The 22,714-nt window shown below is 34.6% G+C and overlaps 1 protein-coding gene across 2 annotated transcripts in view; it reads right to left on the bottom strand.

Moving 5' to 3' along the window:
- The window catches only part of PMP22 (peripheral myelin protein 22), a 50,152-nt gene extending 28,522 nt beyond the window's left edge, over window positions 1–21,630 (bottom strand). The window contains exons 1-3 of one of the 2 annotated variants that reach the window (XM_003768869.4): window positions 21,472–21,630; window positions 19,479–19,582; window positions 18,279–18,378 (exon numbers count right to left, since the gene is read on the bottom strand). In XM_003768869.4, coding sequence (XP_003768917.1) covers window positions 18,279–18,378; window positions 19,479–19,556 — 178 coding nt within the window. In that variant the 5' untranslated portion in view covers window positions 19,557–19,582; window positions 21,472–21,630. Of the gene's footprint in view, window positions 1–18,278; window positions 18,379–19,478; window positions 19,702–21,471 lie in introns of those variants that run through there. The other variant, XM_023502840.2, reaches the window with a different exon arrangement.
- Window positions 21,631–22,714: the final 1,084 nt, after the last annotated feature.

Raw genomic sequence — 22,714 nt, 5'->3', positions numbered from 1 at the left:
CTGCTACCTCCACAGCATTTCAGTGATAGCTAAGATTCATAACAGGGCAAATCATACCATTAAAGCAGGGAGACTAAGCTGAGTAACAAAGGTCAAAAACTTAAGGATTGACAAAATAGAGAAAATAGCTATTGTAGAAACTGCAGTGAGAGAATGGGTATACTAATAGTTTGTTGGAGCTATGAATTGGTTCAACTAATTTATATGTAATTCAAATCTTTTCTCCCAAATCACTATTCTGACTCAGAGATATTGCTACTAGGCATATAAAGAGTTCAAAGAAGAAAAGAACCCTTATGAAATATAACAAAGCCTCAGGTTTTAGAGAAGTTACAGAGCTCTTTAATAATGAAACCTTGGTATCAACCTATACTACTCACTTTCATATTCCATACAATCAGCTGCCAAAAAGTCATTTTACCTTAATATTTTTCTTATATAATCCCATTCTCTTTATTCATACAGCCACCATCCTAGTCTAGGCCCCCATCATTTTTTGTGTAAGCTACTGAAAAAGTCTAATTGGTCTTGCTTTAATTACATCTCTGCTCCAATATAATCTTCACATAGTTATTAAAGCAATTTTTCCTAAAACATCTGACTGTGTCAGACCCTTACTGAATAAAATTCTACTGGTTCCCTAATATCTCCAGGAAGAAATATAGTTATCTAGCATTTAAGGCCTTTTTAAACTTGCTCTCATCCTATGTATCCACCATTTTATAATCAGTCCTGTAATGTTCTCTTTCTTAATTCAGTTTCCTAGAGGTCTTTGGGAGCAGCCTTCTTTTCAGTTCAATAATCACAAGTACAGCCAGGTGTTAAAGTCCAAATCCTTTATTGTCTCTTTCAAAGTCTTGTTTCCTTTCCTGGGGCCCAATTAGCTTTCTTATAGTCCAGATCCTTTATTATCTCCTTCCAGGGACTGGGCAGCTTTCTGGAGAGCCTTTCAGGCTGGCTTTGGTCTTAGTGCAGGAAGTACAGGAGTCCAGGCCAGCCACCAGGAAGGTTGAAGATTGAATTGAATTTCTCCCCTTGTTTCTGAGAGCTTAAGCTCCTTCCGTCAGTCCTTTGCCCTCTCTCTGAATAAATCCTGGCTAAGGCTTATATGCTTATATGCTTATATAAGCTTATATGCTCTCTTATAAGTGTGAATCTTGTGGAACTGTATTAAGTGCTAAGTTACATGTACTGAACTAGAGAACTTAAGCACCATGCTAAACAACCATTGTCTTTATCAATTCCACTGACAGTACCCTGTAAGAATCCTTTGTTTCAAATTCAGAGTTCTGGCCCATAAATCCTATTTGTTGTTCCACACAGTCTCCAAGAGCTTTGTCCATTATTTCCCTTGCCTAAATTCATCACAGCCTGACATCACTGACTTCAAGACTAAGCTCAAATGCCATCTCTCCACAGTTTTATGAGCCTTTCCTCTAAGACTGCCTTCTATGTAACTTGTAGTTATCTATTTTTATATAACGTGCCTTCATGAACTTCTTTAAGAGTAGGATATTTGTATAGTTTGTCTTTTTCGTTACCTAAGGGCTTCACAGTCCCTGGCACATGGCAAACATTTAAAAAAGCTTCCTGATTGATTTTTAGGTCCCTCAAATGAGAACATGGAAAATTATATATTGAACCATAACAAAAGAGAGGAAACTGAGTGGATGCCAATCAGAGTGGGAATGGCTGTATAAGTTATGGTATATGAATGTTATGAAATATTATTCTATAAGAAATGATGAGCAGGCTGCTTTCAGAAAAGCCTGGAAAGACTTATGTGAACTGATGCTAAGTGAAGTGAGTCAGAACCAAGAGAATATAGTAACAAGATGTTATATAGGCTTGGTTCTTTTCAACAATGATGATTCAAGGCAATTCCATTAGACTTGTGATGGAATGTGTATTCAGAGACACAAGAAGACTGAATGCAGACTAAAACATAATTTCACTTTTTTTTGCTTGCCTTTTTTTCCTCTTATCTGAGTTTTCTTGTGCTATGCTGCATTTGTTATGCTACAAATATGGAAATATGTTTAGAAGAATCGCAAATGTTTAATCTATGTTGAATTGCTTACTATCTTGGGGAGATGGGGAGAAAAGGGAGGAAGAAAAATTTGGAATATGAGGTTTTGCCAGGAAGAATGTTGAAGGTTATCTCTGCATGTGTTTGGAAAAATAAAATATTAAAATGTGTGTGGGAGATTTCTTTAAGGTTCTTTCCAGCTCTTCATCTATGATTTTAATTCAGCATCAGTTGCCCAAAACAATTTCTTCTTTTCCCAAGATTCAGAAAAAGACAGCCCTTCTCCTTGTCAAGACCAACCCTTCTACATGTGTACTTGACCCCATTCCCTCCACCAGACTGTATCCTCAATCATCTTCTTATTCTTTAAAATCTTCACCTTCTTCCAAACTATTCCTTCTCTACTTTCAAATTTGCTAAATCTCTTCGATCCTAGAGATGAACTTTCACTTGACCATGAAATCTCCTGCAGGTGTCATCCTATATTTCTCTTCTCTTTTTCAGGCAAATCCCTCAAAAAAGTTGTCTACTCCCACTGCCATTTCTTTGTCACTTCAATCTGTTTTCCAAACTCGTCACTCAACTGAAATTGCTCTTTCTTAATAACAAAATTTGATAGTCTTTTCTCAATCTTAATCCTTCATGACCTGTCTGACGTATTTGACCACATTTTCTTCTGGATATTCTCTCCTCTCTGGGTTTTCCTGACATTACTCTCTTTTGTTTCTTCTTGATAACAATTCCCATGGATTAATCTTTCCTCTCTTCCCACATATCTCTCAAATCTATAGATCCAGTCCCAATTTTTTCCCTGAGCTTCAACCCTACATTACCACTCACCTACTGAGCATTTTAAATCAGATATCCTGAAAACATTTTAAATTCAATATGTCTAAAACTGAACTTATCTTTCACCCTAGTCCTTTCCTTTTCCAAATTTCCCAGTTTCTCTAGAAGGCACTATCATTCTTCCACATTCCAATAATTTCAACATTATTCTGGGGCTCTCCTCTCAACTATGTAGTAAACTTGGGGGAGGCTATAAGTTGATCTTCCTCAGGGACTACTTTTCTGAAAGAAGTCTCCTCTAATGCCCCCAGATGCTAGTGTCCTGTCTCTCAGACTATAGTGTATTTATTTTGTATACATTTGTATTTTTTAACTTTATATATATGCTATACATATTTTATATGTATTTGTCATGTAAGATCCATACGAGTAGGTTTCATTCATTATGCATGTAAACCCAGCACTTTGTTCAGTGCCTAGCCAATAGTAAGTGATTAAAAATACCCTAGTTTGACATATTTACCATAATTTCCTCCTTTACCTCCTCTCATGTGATGAATCTTGTTGTCAGGGCAAAACTTTCTATATGAGCAAGCTATTGATTCTTCTATTATCTATGAATAACTTCTACTAGTTCCCTAATATCTCCAGGAAGAAATACAGTTATCTGGCATTTAAGGCCTTTTCAAACCTATTCCCATTCTATCTTTCCACCATTTTTATAATCAGTCCTATTTGTTGCTCCATACACTCTGTCTCCATGCCTTTGGGTCATATGGAAATACCTTTAGAAGAATTGCAAATGTTTAATCTATATTGCATTGCTTGCTGTCTTGGGGAGGTGGGGAGGAGAGGGAGAGAGAAAATTTGGAACATGAGTTTTTCTGGGAAGAATGCTGAAGGCTGTTTCTGCATGTGTTTGGAAAAATAAAATACTAAAATGTGTGTGGGGCATTGCTTGAAAGTTCTTTCCAGCTCTTCATCTATGATTTTAATTCAGCATCAGTTGCCAAAGAAAGTATCTTTTTCAGCCTTTACCCCCAAGACTCTGAAAAAGACAGCCTTTCTCCTTGTCAAGACCAACCCTTCTACATGTTACTTGACCCCATTCCCTTATTCTACAACTTGAACTGAAATGTCCCAGACATTTAAAATTTTCACAGGCCTAGAATACTTTTCCTCTTCATCTCTGCCTCCTGGCTTCTTTTAAGTACCAGATAAAATTTTATCTTTTACAGGAAGGGTTTCCCAATCTTTCTTAATTCTAGTATTTTTTCTCTTTTGATTTATCTCCAATTTATCCTGCCCATGTGTGATCCTGACTGTGGTTCCTTGTTTAAATGCTTTCTTTTTGGTTGCTGGCCGTATTTTTTTTTTTTAATCTAGCAGCTCTGGATTTTAAGGTTCTTTCAGGAAGTAATGGGTAGATTTTTTTTTCTATTCTCAAGTAGTTCTGAATAATTTTCATTTATACTTTTATGGAAAATGATATCTAAGATTTATTGTTCTAATTTTCAGATAGCATAAGAATATTAGAGTCTCTATCCTTTATATTCTAGGACAGCAATTTTTAATAGAACATATCTTTTCTTCTATTCACATTTTGAATTTTATTTCAACATTTCTTGTTATCTTATGGAGTAATTTAGATCCATTCTAATTTTCAATCTGTAACTCATGCAAGATTCTCTGTTTTCTCTATGTTATTTATTTGCATTCTAAATCCTCTTTGCTAGTTATCATTTCATTTATAATATCCTTTTTTTAATTATTAGTTTCATGTCTATCTTTGGACAATTCCCTTCCAGGAATTGGTCTTATGGACAATTATACCTTTATCTGAGGATTTGCCACCAGTCACTGTGAGCTACTTTCCTTCTTTAGGTTTGGATCATAGACATCTCTGAATTCATAACATTTCTTCATTGTTTCTTCTTCTGTTTATTTCATAACTTAACTTTAGCTTCCTGAATTAAACCATTTCTGACTGTACCTGAACATTTTGATGGAATGGTGGGCCCCTGTTTGTTTTCTGTAATTTCTAATATTTGATGGAACAATGAATAAAAGAAAAGGGGGGGCCTATTGTTGTTTATAAAATATAAATGTTGCTAAAAAATAAACAGGACATACTGGGAAGCTAGCAGGAAGAAAAACTGGGCCAAATGAGGTCACCTGAGGCTGATGGGGGTATACAACTGATAGAGCTATGAAGTCAAATCAAATCAATAAGCATTTGCTAATAGGGCTGGGGAATCAAAGAAAGGCAAAAACAATGCCCTTTCTAAAACCTCAGAACTCACATGCTAATGGAAGAGACAAAATGTGAATAATTTAGGGAAAAGTGGAAAGCAGTCTAGAAGAATTTAGATTTAAACCAACATCTTACACCAGATTTCACAATAAATTTTAAAAAAGGATATATGTTGTATAACATTAAAGAATATACTAGAAGAAAAACAGATCATATGTCCTTTCACAGTTATAGGTAGACATGGAATGCTAGAAGTATCTAAAATTTTAAAGGAAAAGTTAAATGAATTACAGGTGAAAATTGATACTAATACTATATAATAGGGAAGGACATTAACTTTCCCTTCTCAGAATTAGATAAATGTAAATAAAAAATAAGAAAAAAGTTAAGGTGAATAGAATCTTAGATATAAGCTAGATAGGCTGTATATCTGGTGGGGAATGAATGGAATAGAAATAAACTTTTTTTAAAAAAATTAGTGCTATATAATGGCATCTTTATAAAAATTGGCCATATATTAAGGCATTGTCAAATTTACAAGATTGAGTCATTCCTCAATTAATAATTGGTCAAAAAATACAAACAAGCGTTTTTTGGTGAAGAAATCAAACTATCTGTAATCATATAAAAATCCTCTATATCACTATTGATTAGAGAAATGCAGATTAAAACAACTTTGAGATATCTTATAACTATCAGATTGGCTAAAACGATAGAAAGGGAAGGCAAAAACTTGTTGGAGAGGATGGGGGGAAACTGAGCCATTAACTTACTATTGGTAGAACAATGAATTGATCCAATAACTTTGAAGAATAATTTGCAGTTACTCCTAAAGTGTTATAAAACTATATACACTCAATAATACCACCATTAGGTGTATTTCCCAAAATAATTAGGGAAAAGGGGAAAGAACTATATATTTTACAACATTTATAGCAGCTTATTTTGTGGTGAAAGAGAATTGGAAATTGAGAGGATGCCTGTCAATTGGGTAATGGCTAAACAAATTGTAGTATTTGATTGTAATGGAATACTACTATGCTATAAGAAATGATAAGCTGGTTGATTTTAGGAAAACATGGAAGGGTTTGCATGAAATAATGAAAAGTAAAATGAACAGAACGAAGAATACATTGTACACACTTTTTTTGTCTTTTTATATTAAAGTTTAAAATTAATAAAAAAATTTAAAAATAAAGAGAAAATAAAAAAACTCTAGTTAGGAGATATATTCTTTTTTAAATGCATTTGATGGATATTTTTAATGTCACAAAATTTCCTATTATTATATGTATGAACACATATAATGAAGTCAAATGACACAAAGAGAACTCAAAAGAATACCAAACTGGTAATGATCATATAAAAGTTCTAAATCATTAATGAGAGAAATGAAAATCAAAACAATTCTGAGCTTTCATTTCATACCCTTCAAATTAGCAAAGATGATATAAGATTGCAAAAATAAGTACACTAATGTATTGTTAGTTGAACTGTGCTATATAACAATATTTTAGAGGGAAAAAAGGGGAAAAATGATCCTTCCCATCCAAGCAAAAATGATCTATGTATGAAAAAATTATGAAAACATATGTAGTGTATCACACTTCTGGACTTCTCAGTTCTGCTGAGGGGTGGGGTATCTTCTCATATTTCTTCTTTAGTCATACTTGTTCTTAATTTTGTGGCATTTACTTTTGATTATCTTGTGCCTGTCATTTATATTGTAATATGTATATTGTTTTCTTGGTTCTGTTTAGTTTAAAAAGGTTCATATAAATTTTTCATGCTTCTCTATATTCATCATACATGTCATTTCTTAAAGCACTGTAATATGCTATTACATGAACATACCACAATTTGTTTTTGCCATTATCCAATCAATGGGTATCTAATTGTTTACACCTTATGACAGCATATCATAAACTATCATAGAAATATTATTATAAATATCTTGATGTATTACTTTGGTGTATCAACCCACTACTGTAATGTTTAGGTCACAAGGTAGGGGCATTTTATTCACTTATTCACATTATTCAAACTATACTGTACTGATTCACAGTTCCACTAACAATGAATTAGTGTACTTATTTTTGCAATCTTATATCATATTTGCTAATTTGAAGGGTATGAAAGGAAAGCTCAGAATTGTTTTGATTTTCATTTCTCTCATTAATGATTTAGAACTTTTCTTTTATATGATCATTACCAATTTGTTATTCTTTTGAGTTCTGTTTGTGTCACTTGATTTCATTATATGTGTTCATACATATAATAATAATATATCAACATGTTTAAGAAAATTATAGTACATATTGCAAAATTACAAAGAAGTAGTATAACTCTAAAGAGATATGAGAAGAAACTGTACTCCAAAGTCTTTTGAAAAATTGGGAGAGATCAAAAAAGTGAGCAAACTGTATAATTATTCATAATTTTTAGCTATGTTGATTGGCTGTTTCCCTTTTTCCTCTTCCTCCTTCTTACTGCTTCTGCTGTTGCTTCTTCAACTTCCTTTTGTTTGTTGACTTTCCTCTCCTTAAAGACATAGTTTATTATAAAGGATGGCTCCAGGAGAGTGGAGAAAGAGGAGAATAGAGGAATAATTCAGGCAAGATAAAAATAGAAGATATAAAAATTTGTTTTCAAAAAAGATGAATATAACAGGGTGACATGGTCCTAAAAAAAATAGTGTCAGGAGTCCTAACGGTCAAAATAAACTGAGGCTTGTGGGGAAAATAAAGCTCAAACAACAAAGATGAGGTAGAAGGAGTTATAAAAAAAGAAAAAAGGAGGATCAAAGAAGGAATATCATTCTGAATCATGGGAGAAAGACATGGTTAAAACTGACAAGAGAGAGTAGGCATCTGCATTTGCTCTTTTGTTTCTGTTTTCTCTCCCTTTGAACTAGAATTAAAAGAACAAAACTCATTAAAAGGAAGTTGATAACTCAAATCATTACAGATAACTCAAATCTACATTAGTAGAGACAAAACCTGGTTGCCCTGTGTCATTGGAACCAGATGAAATACCAGAAAAAACTGGTAGATATTATTGCTGAACCACTGTCGGTTATATTTGAAAGATCAGGAACTTCTAGCCAGGACAAATGTCTAAACAATGTCATTATGCTCAGCTCACACAAACCAACTGCATCAATACCCTAAAATTTGTACTATTGCAAATAACAATCAAGAAATCCAATGCAAAACCTTCAATAAGTGATTTCCTTCAGTCCAGAAAAGCACATAAAGTCAAACCCATGGTTTCATATTGTCTGTAAGAGGAAAGGTGCTTGCAAAACCAGTGCTAGTCCAAGCATATTCCTGTGCTTAGTGATTGATTGATATATGTACTTGCAAGACTCTAGGTCCAGATGTAGAAAGAATAAAGGGGACCTAGGAAGGCCAGCAAGGCATAGAGTGGTCAAACCCCACCAGAATAGGAATACTAGAGGCTAAAGGGAGTGGCAGTAGCCAGAATAGCACAGAAGCACTCACATTGGAATATCCCAGGTAGCCATGGACTCTTAAGTTCCCCTGTACTCTGTCTTGAGATGCCACAGAAGCCAGTGAAGATACAATGCTCTGTACCTTAGGTGGAAGTCAATGCAGAAAGTCAGGGGACCCAGGGTAAGACCAAGCACACCTGACTACCCCACCCCAAAATGTGGTAGAATGCAAAGATTGGCCCTGGCACAAAAGCCCAATTCAGAAACTAAATCAAAGAAAACAGTTACAAAAAACATAATAGGTTTAAAGCTCCCTAAAAGTAACAGATTATCTGCAAACAATGATTTAAAAGAAAAAAAAGTATCGCTTACAAGGACTAGGTGAAAACTGAGGGGCTGGGAGAATAAAGAAATTAAAAATGAAATAAAAGCTCCAAAAGAGAGAACCAGAAAAATAATTAGCTTAACAGAGAAATTACCTTCTTCAAATAATGTACTTACTGAAAATTAGAATAGACCAAAGCCAGAAGAGACCTAATAGAAATCAATGACTTCCCCCAAATAGCATAAAATAATAAAGAAAAAAACCAAAAGATTGAACAAAATCGACTGATGCAGAAAACAATTCAAGGAAAGATAATTTAAGAATCACTGGATCCATTGAAATGTGATTAAAAAAAAAAAGCCTGGACACTACTTCAATAAAACATAACTGAAAAATACCTCATTCTATTGGAACAAAAAGGCAAAGTATAAACAAAAAGAATATAATGATAATATTCTGAAAAAAAATCCAAAGAAAAAGTTACATGAATGTTACAGTTAAATCCAGACTTCCACATCAAAAAAAAAATATTGTAATCATGCAGAAAGAAGCAATGAGTATCATACAAGATCTGGCAATCTCTACTAAAATTGAGAATAACTCTTGGGGTATAATATTTCAAAAAGCAAAAAAAAGGCTTATAACCAATAATAAATTACCACATAAAGATGAGTATATTTTTATGGGGTGAGGAGGTAGGGGACTTGACTAATGGAATAGATAACTTTCAACCACTTTTGATGAAAAGACAAGAATTGCATAGAAAATCTGAAATATCATAAAATCAAGAGAAATCTAGGAAGGCAAATTTATTTGTACAATTATATTTGGAAGGGGCTATATGACAATATAGTTCTTATAGGGAGAGAAGAAACAAATGTCCCTTCAGAACCTTAATATGTATAAAGTATATTGAGATAATTAAGAAAAATAGAGGAATGTCCCTTCAGAACCTTAATATGTATAAAGTATATTGAGATAATTAAGAAAAATAGAGGAAGTATTTTGAGAGTATGATGTAGAAAAAGATGAAAGTGAAGGTGAAAGGTAAAAAAATGAAAGGTGAAAGGAATAAACTGACAGAGAAATAAGAAAGAAGTAGCACTTATTTTCATTTCATTGAGAAGAAAACTATACAAACATTGGGGACTGCCCATCAGGTGAACCTTAGTCTTATCTTGTACAAAGGTCAGCTGAACACAAGCAGTATGGTAGAAATATATCAAATTTAACAGGAAACAAGCAAGGAATTGGTGTTAAGAAAAGGATATAACAAGGAGAGATTATCAAAGAGGATAATAAAAATGAGGGAATAGTTATAAACAAAACAAATTTCCTGATCCTAAAGATGGGATTAAAAGGGAAAAAAGGAAGAAAATCAAAGAACTAGAATCTAAGTGGGGTGCTTATCAAATGGGGAAATCAAAATGTGGCATAGAAATGCAATGGAATATTATGGTTCTCTAAAACGAATGAAAGCATTTCTGAATTGATGAAGAATGAAGTGAGCAGAACCAAAAAAAATTTATACAAAAATAATAACACTGTAAAGAAAAATAATTATGACCAACCATGTTTCCAGAAGACCCACAAGCATGTTAGATGGAAAACCTAAAATTATGGACATGGCCTCTGTGAATTGGCTTTTATTTCCCTTGGGTCTTAATTGAGGGATAATATTGATGCTAAAAATAAATAAATAAAAGAAGGCTTCTGAAAAATTTTAAAAATGTACAGAAGAGAGCAAAGTTCAGAAGAAAGCACAAATAAGCAGGGCAGTTTTGAAAATAATGTGAAGAAATTATTATATGCTTTTAATTTTTTAAAGTAGTGTGAAATAAAAACTTAGTTTTATATATAATCTTTTTGTGGGTTTTTTTTGGACACATTGCTCTTTTTCTGATGTCTAAGTTCATGATAAAAAATTTTAAATATAAAAAGATCATGGCGAATGGGAAGAGATAAGTATTAGAAAAGGGTAAATGAAAGAAAGAAAGAAAGAAAGAAAGAAAGAAAGAAAGAAAGAAAGAAAAAAGAAAAGAAAAGAAAGAAAGAAAAAAGAAAAGAAAGAAAGAAAATACGTGTAAATTATAGGCCAAAGATCCTGGCTTTGATCTTGGGAAAAATCCAGACTGTATAATTAATGAACATTTAGAAAAGGAAATAGTGATTATGAATAGCAGCATGGCTTTAAAAAAAAAAAAAAAGATGATGTTACATTAGCCTTATTTCCTTTTGTGACAGTTACTAAACTAAACTACTGAGAGAATGGTCTGGATATAATCTCCCTAATGCTAACAAAACATTTGATAAAGTATCTCATACTATTGTTATTCTTGAAGAAAGGATGAAGCTGTGGATTAGATGGGAGTAGATTCTTTCCTGATTAGATGAATTCAGATACTGATTGAATGTCTGGACTCACTAATGATCTAGTATAAATTTGACAGGTCTCCATGGAACTGGATCTGTTTACTTAATCTTATGCTTTAAACATTGTTATCAGTGACATGGATGAAGACATCATACACTTATCAAATTTACAGAAGATACCAAGCTAGAAGAGTTAGGTAACAATGCAAGATTGTTAGGATTCAGAAATATTTTTTAGTGTTTTGGTTTTAATTTAATATAATGAAATATGGAGAAGGTAAGAGGATAAGTATAAGATTCTTATCTGGAGCTCTGTTCTGCCCTTTATTATTTGTTCAGTGTATGAAGACACATAATTGCCCTATGTATAGTCCTTTTTTCACATGTTTACATGGTTCTCTATATAGTATATATAATCTTAGAATGGGAAAATAGCAAAGATCATGCTAGCATGTTTAGAATCAATTATAGTTTTTTTTCCTTCTTAGGTTGTGAACTCTTTCCCTTAAAGGAGACAACTAGGCTCAAATTATTAGACATCATTAATAATATTAAGTATACAAAACTAAGACAATTAGGGCCTCAGTGGATATATTGAATGCTTGACATGGAGTCAAGACAACTGGGCTTTTAGCTGTATGAACCTGGGCAAGTCAATTAATCTCTCTGTGCCTTAGCTTCCATAAGTATAAAATAGCACTTAACTCCCAAAGTTATTGTGAGAATAAAATGAGATAATATTTGTAAAATAGTTTGCAAACCTTTAAGTGCCATATTATTAGTATAATAATATAATTAGTATAATAATAGTATAGTATAATAGTATAATTAGTATAATCATGGATTATAAGGTTGAAAAGAATTGATTTATACAAGGAAGAGATAATTCAATGGATAATGTGGAATCGGTAGTCTGTGGTACGGTTCAAATACTACCACTAGCTGTGGAACTCTTGGCAAATCACTTAACCTCTCTGAGACTCACTTACTTTATCTATAAAATAAGAAAGTTGGCTCAGATGGTCTCCAAGTTTCTTTGAGCTTTAAATCTAGGACATGGAGAACTGCAGAAGATACTACTTTTCTTGATCCAGGGTTAGTTGCACCACTGAGATATTAGAACCACTAAAATTTTTTTATCTACTTTACCACGTAATTAGTCCATGTAATGTGTCAATTCGGGATAGTTTTCTACATAAGCTCTTTCAGACTTTTAGCTATTTACCGAAAGAGTAGGTTTTTTGGTTTGGACTGCATAATCTGGTTGTTCACATGAATCAAATTCAAGTCAAGGAAACAGATATCAAATGTTTACCTAGTAATTTCCCTCTCTTTCTCCTGTCTATGGGTACTAAAACAAGTAAATAAGTAAAGTGGTTAGCTAAGTTGGTAAGCAGCATGGAGATGGTTATGAATTATTCTAACATTTATCAGACAAATGCTTTTTAAAGAAGGAAACTTCTATAACAGGGCCAACAACTATTTTTAAAGCATCTAACATGTATTGCCAGTATGCTGGTTGCATGTAATCCAATGTGAAACACACAGAAAAAGTTCAGTTCATTGTTCTACACCTGCAGAAACAAAGTTACTTGCTAATTAACTTTCTACTAGAATTGCACATGACCAACTTCAGCGCTCAGAACAACATTATTAACTAAAACATTTATAAGACCCAAATCTTATTATTGTCAGGGAGTTTCTAGTACACATGGGGGAGAGAAGACATATACAAAAAAGTAAACTAATATTGACTGTGAAATCCTCCACTAAAGTTCTGCTTTATACCTCATCACAGTATGTAAGCAGCCTTAAATTCTTGAGAGGAAATGAGCTCAAAATGAATAGAATGCTTTCAAGAATGAGATGCTGAAGACATATACAGAAACAACTCAAAGGAAGAGAAAGTAGGAAATTATGAGAACAGTGAGATTGCACATGGAAGTCATCAAGCAACTTAATTTTTAAAAGAGATATACAAAGGATGGAAAAAGGGAAAATAATGGACCATGAATACAAAGGCATTCATATAAAAATAGTGAATGAAATGTTCAAAATGAGCTTTAATCATGAATGCTCAGAATCAAATCACTCATCCCTCTTATGCACTTTAGGACTGATATCCTTATTAGAACTGACACAGGTGATAGCTGAGCCCTCCAACTCCAACTAGTGGAGTATATGATTGTTTGATTCCACATATTTTGACTTGTTACCAATTCCTAAGTTGAATTAAGGGGAATATAGTTTCTCTTTTTTTAAAGGACTATGGTGTTTTCTTTCTCTCCAATTATATATATGTATATACATATACAACATATATTCAATATTTTATATATTACATAATGCAGCTACATATTTATCTATAATTATATTATAATATAGAAACTTTGGCTAATGCACTAAAATTATTTTCATTTTTTTGTGCAACCATATATATCTATGTGTATATATGTTTGTATGTGTGTATGTATGTATGTACATATATATGTGCATATATATATATATACACACACTAAGCAATTAAAGAGCATAAACATAAAATTAAATGAGAAAAATGAAATTTTTAGAGCTGGTTGAAGCCAGGAAACAGGAAATGAAAGAATAAACTAGCAAACCAGGAAATTTGGCTTCTCCTTGAAGAAAAGAAGGGAGCCAGAGTTTTATATGGATCAACAATATAGTTCCAGATGTTCTGTAGCTTATAATCTGAACATTTCCACCATTTTCTCTTCCTGTCTATAATTCTTTACTTTGTTTGCAAATACCATTTGGGTCCTCCAGCATCTCTACATAATAATTATCCCCAAGTTACTCATTCTGCTTTCTTCCTTTTTCTCAGAAATCTATCCAAGTCAAGAAACAAAAATATGGGACTAAGTGATGGTCCTGTAAACTCCTGATCCTTTGTTCATGTAAAATCTTTTGAGGGCTCTTTTGAGGGAGTGAATTTTCAGCTTCATAAGAAGTGACCCAGTCCACAAACCCTCTCGTGCATACATAAACACATAATAACAAAAACAAATCCTCTACACACATACATACACACACATGAAAAAGAATTTTTAAAGCTCTGTTGAGGCAAAAAAAAAAATCAAAGAAGGAATAGAATTGTTTCTTGAAGGGCGAGATAGATAAGACAATAATAGATTTTTGTTTGTTTGTTTCAAAGCAAAACTATTCAACTTTTAACTTGGTCATTTTTTTCTGCCAAAAATATACTCTATAAACTGGGAAAATAGATTAAAAATGGTTAACAGAAAGTTGGCATGTAAAACAAACGAGAGGCTGGTAAGAATACAGCAAGATAACGAGTTCATGATGCTGAGTGAAACGAGCAGGGCCAGGAGATCATTATATATTTCAACAACAATACTATATGATGACCAATTCTGAAGGACCTGGTCATCCTCAGCAATGAGATGAACCAAATCAGTTCCAATGGAGCAGTAATGAACTGAACTAGCTACACCCAGCGAAAGAACTCTGGGAGATGACTAAAAACCATTACATTGAATCCCTATATTTTTGCCCACCTGCCTTTTTGATTTCCTTCAAAGGTTAATTGTATAATATTTCAGAGTTCGATTCTTTTTATACAGCAAAATAACGGTTTGGTCATATATATTTATTGTGTATCTAATTTATATTTTAATATATTTAACATCTACTGGTCATCCTGCCATCTGGAAGGAGGGGAAAAATTGGAACAAGAGGTTTGGCAGTTGTCAATGCTGTAAAGTTACCCATATATATAACCTGTAAATAAAAGGCTATTAAAATAAAAAAAAAAAGATAACGAGTTCAAGTCATCTGGCCCATATAAACAACAATCTAGAACACTAAATGAATTGGTAGAAGTTTTATCTGAAGAACTGCAAAAGATCAAGATTACAGAGAACAAGGGAAATACCATAAGCATAGAGAAAAGCAAACCTCTGGATTAAAAAAAAAAAGGCAAGAATAGACTCTACCAACTATAGATTAGTGAGCATGATTTCAATTCCTGGACAAAAACAAAAATAACTAAACAGGTGTCAAAAAGATCTTCCACTTAACTTCTAGATCCCTTGCAATCTATTCACATTTCTCAAATGAAGTGACTTTTTTTTTTCTTTCAGAAATGATTACTTTCTTGCCAAATTCAATGCCTGTTTTCAAGTTCACATTTTTCTAGATTTCTCTGCATTGACACTGATATCTTTATGGATTCTCTCTTTCTTTGTGTTTACATAAAAATACTGACATGGAACTCTTCCTATCTGTCTGATTGATCCTTCTGAAGCCTTTGCATACATCATTTTCCATATCCCTCCTCCTATGCATGTGTACACACCAAGGTAGTGTCTTGGACTTCTGTACAAAAAATTCCATCTCCCTTTGTCTTTTGGACTTCCTAGCTTTTTCAAAGCTCATCTAAAATGCCAGATTCTTTAATGCCCCCTTTATTGTTAGTGCATCCCTATAAGTTACTTGATAATTATTTTGTACATAGGTAATATTTATGTATATGTGGATGCATTTTATGCCGAGATAGAAAGTAACTTCTTGAAGGTGGGATCTGTCTCATTTTTGTCGTTGTATCTTTAGAACTAAAGCAGAATCTGGCACAGAATAGAATTTTATTAAATGATTGTTGATTGATTTCTTAACAGGAGAAAACAATGGGCCAAAGCTAATAATATGAATATTTAATAAGGATAAGAATATATGATTCAAAATATTAACTTTACAACTTCTTCAGGGAAGAAATGTGGCTAGATTTAAGTGACGAAAAACATCGAATTACAATTGTCAGAAGTAAAAGGGACCTCCGTGGCTATCTAGTCAGTCAACTCATAACAGAAAAAGAATCCTCTCTGTGTCATACACAATAAGTAGTTATTCATTTTTCTGCTTGAAAAATCTCCATTTGGGGAAAAAAAATCTCACTACTTCCTGAGGCAGCCAAGAGGAATCATCTGGAGATTTGAGTGTATTGTAAATATGTTATGAGTCAAACATGTAACACAGCAGTCAAAACAGCTTCATTAAGAAAGATCAAGTGTTCAAATTGAGGGATATAAATGTTACTCTATTCTCGCCTACTCAACCGATATCTAAAATTTTGTATTAAGTTTTAGGAGGTAAGTTTTTAAAAGAACATTTACAAGTTGGAGAACATCAGATAAAGGCAACCGATTTGGTAAGAGGATCTGAGACTAGGAAGATTAAGTTGAAGGAATGGAGGATGTTCAACTAGGAGAAGAAAAATCCTAAAGAACACCTGATGCCACTTCAGTAAAGGAAGGGAGTTGTATGGATCAGGAAATGGACTTCCACTTGTCCTCATAATGAAGACAAATAAGAAAATACACAGATTAAGAAAAAACTTCCTAATAAGTTTAAGTGTCCAAAATTAAAATAGACTGCCTCTGGAGGAAGTTAAATCCTCCCAGGAGGAAATCAAGTAGAGATTGGATGAATACTTGTAACAGAGCTTATAGAGGAATCTTCTGTTTAGACAAAGTTTGAAATAGATGACCTTCCAGATCCCTTCCAACTCTTGACATTCTGTGAGAGAAAAAAATATTCACCAATTCCCAGAGAAACCAAGATATTAATTAAAAGCTTCAAAGTCCTTAATACTTACTATAAATTAAGTAATGACATAAGGAAAATAAGTGTCATTACAGTATAAGTAAGAATCTTAACAATTTTAAAGAAATACCACTGCCTTTTTACCATCTTTCTATCTGGCAGTAGATTTGTGTTTATAACTATAGATGGAAAGAATTCAGGTCAATTGCCAGAAAGTAATCATAACTACTAAAGAAATTTTCTACAGCAATTTGAGAATTGTTATTATGTTCTTTAAGCAGCTAGGTGGCACAATGAATAAAATGCACAGCCTGAAGTCAGGAAGACTCATCTTTCTGAATTCAAATCTGGCTTCACATATATACTATTTGTGTGACCCTGCTTATGGCACTTATCCTTGCTTGCCTCCATTTTCTGTAAAAGGAGATAGAGAAGGAAATGACATACCTTTCCAGTATCTTTTCCAAGAAAATTTTCAAAGCAAATACATATACTTTATTCCAACCTAGGTAGGAAGGCAATAACCTTATCATACTCACATTTATACTCATTTACAGTAACTGCACGGAGAACTCACAAAGGTCTTCCCCATACCATATTCCTCTATCAAGTATCCATGAAGAAAGCTTAGCCTTCACTGAAGGAGGCTAAGAATCCTAAGCTGTCTATAGTTTGGTACTATATGGTCATGGTAAATTTTGAAAGCAAGCACAAAAATATCTCATGGCAATAATGTGAATCATGTCAAAATGGACTGTTTACATTCAGATATTTCTTGGAGAATATCATAAGGAAATGAAGTACAATGCAGTTTTGTAAATTGCAAGATAATGTCAAATCACAGCCTGACACTGTTCTCTTATTCTAAAGATAGTATGTCCCAGCCATTTAGCACTTAATGGAAGATTAAAACTTAGCAGAATTTCCTAGGCAGATTTTAGACCTCTAAACTCTTAGATTCTATGATTCCTTATAAAGTATGGATCAAAGATTCTGAGAGTTATGAAAATTAGGAAGCAGACTTCAGCTCATGTTGGCACATACCTTGGTTAAGTGTCAAAAAGTCAGTCCTGGGAAGATTATTCTTGGTCCTCTATATTTTCCTGCTTCCACAGGCACATGAAAACCTATTCCATGTCCCTTTTGTTATATCAAAAATGATATTTTCTAAGTGATCAGGACTCATAAATAGTAATTGCATATTGCAGGAGTCAGTAAACTAAAGCCCATCAACTGTTTTTGTATTGCCCATGAGCTAACTGGTTTTTACATTTTAAAATAAAGTTATTTGGGACATCTTTTCTTTGCTAGGACCCCTTTCACTTTTAACTGTCATATGTACAATTTCTTAAACCCCAGAAATAGCCTACTGACCTGAAATTTACATTGGTTTTGATTTGGGAGTATTTATAGGCCTTGTTTCAAAAAAATTTGAATCATATTAGAAGTCCATGAAAGAATCAGGAATTCTCACCATTCGTAGAGGATGAGAAACAGTGCTGGACATTGCCTGAAGACTGAACGGTACAATTCTGCCAGAGATCAGTTGCATGCCCAGGTCCTATGATCCATTGCTAAAAACAAAACAAAATTAAAAAAAAAAAAACTTTATGAATAAAGGTGATATTGAAGTACAAAAGAAAGCAACAAAATATTTAAGTCAGCTACTAACTACTGTTGTTTCAATGAGCAGACGTTTTTTTATCAGAGTAAGAACAATAAGGCAGTTATCAAAAATAACCTCATTTTTTCTTTGGAGGACAAAATACCATCCTCTCTTTTAGCTCTTCCTGCTATATCTCCCACACCCAAGAAGCTGGAAAGCTGGAGTCCCGCACAGATTCCTGGGAAAAGAAAAAGGACCTAGAAGGAATTAGTAACATGATTATTTGGTCACACTTGAAATTACAGAATTAAAGGTAAATAAAATGCTTAGGGATTTGGCCTTGCTCAGATTTTGTTGCATAATTTTTAAAAAATCTCATGTGTTTAATTCTTAAGAGTCAATGCTGCTGTGTTTCTTATTCATGAAAACTTCTTTAAAAAGTTTTATCTTTAACAGAAGTCAAACTTGGTGGTAACCCCTAAATTTAGTCCAGCAAACTTAATGTTAATTTTCCTTTTAAATAAAATCAAAATCCTGAAAAAAATTTAGAAATTATCTTCACCGGTAAAAGTAATAGTATTTGTACTCGCTAGTCCAAAGTTGGGCAAAAAGTATTTTATAAATATTAAATGAGCTGCTGTGCCATTATTCTGGTAATAATCTTTGATATTTAAAAAATATCAAAATAGGCTTTCACAAATGCCTCATTTCCTTTCCTAACTTCCATGGAAAAGTAAAAATCTAGATCTGTATTGAATTTAAGTCTCAGAAAGAGGCACTGAATTTTCACTGGAGATTTTTATACACAGTGGAAACTGCTTATTTATTCTCTAAGACTGAAAGAAGGCAGGAAGCCAGGGCTTAGAATTTTTCATTTTGAAAATATAGCCAAATGACAATTTAGGACTTAGGGAGTAAGGAGAACATTGGCAAGAAGGGGCTAGGTTTAAATAGTGGAATAATGGAGGGGATTATCTTTCTTCCTGATGTCTCCAAATTCTGATGGGAAGTATCTGTCAAGTCTGAGCCCTGTCTTTTAGAGGTGGGGGTTGGGGAGCCAGTACTCACACTGACAATAGTGGAGATGAAAAGGAGTACCAGCACTGCTACATGGAGCACGATGATTCCCAGGAGCAAAAGCAGCATTTTGTCGAAAAGAATCTTCGTCTATCCTGCAACGGGAGAGAAATTAGGGATATAGTTGAAAGGACTCCCCAACTGGCCGTGCTACAGAAGAGTTGGTTGGGAGGGCCTGTGTGCCTGCCGTATTTGTGTCTCAGATTGAGTTGGAATCTCGCTGAAACTGGGCGGGTCGACCAATGGGCTGGACTGACCTCATCCTGGAGGGGGCAGCAACAGGCTGCCAAGAGAGAACACTTTTCTCTCTTGGCCTGGGGCCCCTTACAGAAAACTGTGCTTTCTTCCCACCCACTCCACTCCACCCTCCCTTTTTTTTTTTCTTAAAACAAAACACTTGGTTAGAGAAGCAAGCAAATCTGGAAGGCAAGGGGCATGAAGACATTTCTAATATAAAAAAACAACCACTTACACCCCAAATGTGTTCTTCAAGCTTCAGACACCACCGAAATCTAGAAAAGCTTGTGGGCTTTGAGACTCTGCAAACTACTTTCCTGGTTTGTTCACAAGTAAAGAGGTTCCTTTCTTCATAAGTCCAAGTAAAAAGGGGCGGGGGAAGGGGGGAGCCAGGGTCCTGTATAGATTCCCAGGAGAGGAAAAATGACCTAGAAGGAATCAATTCCTTAAAATGTGTCAAACATAACAAAGAAACTTCAGCAGAAGAGTTTCTTCTCTTCCATTCTTTTACTCTCTTCCTACTTAACATAAAATTCCTGATTTTGAATAAAAAGAAGCAATGTAAAAAAGTCTTCAGATTTCTAAGTTTCCAAGAAGGGATTTTGAGAGGAGAAAAGGAATGCAAGCAAAACTGCCTAGCAACCCAAAAAAGGAATTAGTAACCCTTGGATTTTTGTGTATTCTTCTATGAATTAAACATTATGCTACAGGTTTGGGGAGGAAAGGATATTACTTAAGCAGTCCTTCTGCTTCTTAGTTTATAAGGCTTTTATATTATAACAGGTAAAAAAGAAAAACTGGTTACTTCTCACAACCTAGTTTCTACAGTACAGTTTCCCTTTCTGTGTCCATGCCTGGGATGTTATAGACTTTTCCAAACCAGTTGTGGCTCAACCTCCAAACTGCACTGTTTATTTCCATTGGCTGCCATTGAGCGTTCTAATATACCTTCTTGCCAATTTCAGGCCAAACTCGGTGTGGGCAGGGCAAAGTAGTTCTCCTTAAACTTTGTGGATTTAGGATGCAGCAGTGCTAAAGTGAAGAAGAGAGATCTGATGGGGTTTTATTTTGAGGGGAAAATGGACTAAGTGATAAATTAGGCTTGGAAGAGAGACCTTAGGTCTCTAAAAACTTACGTGTCTAGAAATCCCGAGGGAACCGAACATTTCAAGGTAATCTCTTAAAAAAAAAAAAAAAGACCCTCTCCCTTTCACAGACCATTTCCTAACCTCCTTCCCACTGGAGTACAAGGGGGAAGAAAATTAAACAAAACCCCTTGAATGTTGTTGACTAAGTTTATCTAACTACAAAGGAGTTAAGGAGAGAATTCTGAGAACACATAAGCAGAACGGGTTTAAGGCAAATGACAGGAGTTATGGGAGATATGGTAACGATAATTCTTTTCTGGCTTGTAGTTTTCCTTAGCAGAAATTTGGGTAGTTATATGGTTAAATTTTGTTATCCCGAGAAATGTCTTCTTCCCACCCCTTCATATCTTCACTTAATCCCGAGACCCTTTCCATTGGAAAGAAGTAGCGGGAAGGGAGGGCACGTTTACAAGAACGATCTCGCCTTCCCCAAGGTTTAGCCCGATTGCCAACAATGGCCCAAAAGACATCTGAAAAGCCAGGCCATGCAGTCAATTCCGGAATTTCGGCATCATTTGTCCCGGGACCCGCGCCAGAAGTATCCAGATAAATTCCATCTGTCTCAGATTCCTACAAATTCCACTTCAAAATCAACTTACGGTCTAAAAAATCAGTGGTCCCTGCTCCAGGAAGTAGTCCAAATGCAAAGTTGACCCAGGAAATAAAGTCTCCCGGCGATAGCCTAATTTTCTGTTCTTATCCCCAAAGGCAGCTGTCTGGGACTGGATGCAAACGAAGTGAGAAGCAAAAGGGAGGCTCTGCTAGTTCGCCTTTAACAGGAACAACGCCCTAATTGTTTTTGGATTAGGGTGTGTCCCTGTGTCAGTTTGTAGAAGGATGGAGGAAGGGAAGAGGACTGTTACTCGATTATAAATCTTTTAGGGAAACCGATGATCAAGGGAAAGGCAGCCTTGGGACTTACACTGTCAGACACTCAGATGCTTCCACTGCTCAAAAAAGAATTTCTCACCTCACATCTCCCCTCTCCCGGCCCTATATGGCAGTCAGCGTGGAACCCCAAAATTGACAAAATACCCTCCCTCACCAAGAGCCTACTCTTTCAGACCCAGTGTCTACAGTGAAATCCACTAGAAAACAGACAAATGCCACCACGTTTGCGTACTTTTAGCACTAATATTACACCTGTAGTAAAAGAGTAGACGGTAGACGGAGAGGAGACCCAGGGAAATTGAGTGGATGGGGCTCTGTGAAGCTCAAGAGGTTCAGCGGCTGGAGGGGCGGTATGACCTACCTATTCCTGCCCGTGAGGAAACAGCTTCAAAGAAGAATGCCATAGGCTCTGCCCTGAGCCCCAGCAACCAGGATCAGAACTATCTCCTCTCCCTCCCCGTACTTTGGTGTCCCTTCTATCTTTTTCTCTTTTCTGACTTTTACCAAGGAAAAAGTCCTAGCGTGCGGAAAGCACTGGCAGCACCACAAAATAGGTTTAACTTCTTATTCTAGAATCTGGTTGCACTAAGTCTTGAATCTCATCAGATAAAAGCTGTGTCCATTGATGCACATGTTACTATCATAAAAATGAAATCTGCCTGGACTAAAGTTATGAACTTTGGGAGAAAGGTATAGGTAAAGGTATATGTTTTTCCAGTCCGGTTTGTTTGTTTTTTATGTGGGATAGGAGAAAGAAGTAGCAATAATTTCTCTCTCAGACTTTGCTTGTCCTGGGACTTGCTTCACCTTAGGCCACAAGTTCCATTGTTGAATTATGGAGAGAACATCTTCTTCACCCTGTAAGCCCATAGAACAGTCAGCTTGTGATGAGGAGGTGATTGTGTTGTGTAAAGAATGTACTAGACATAACTAGTTCTGATTTTACAAGTC

This window comes from Sarcophilus harrisii, chromosome 4, assembly GCF_902635505.1.
Source record: "Sarcophilus harrisii chromosome 4, mSarHar1.11, whole genome shotgun sequence".
Lineage (NCBI taxonomy): Eukaryota > Metazoa > Chordata > Mammalia > Dasyuromorphia > Dasyuridae > Sarcophilus > Sarcophilus harrisii.
The sequence above is the reverse complement of the archived record's forward strand: the minus strand, read 5'-3'. Positions and strand labels throughout refer to the sequence as shown.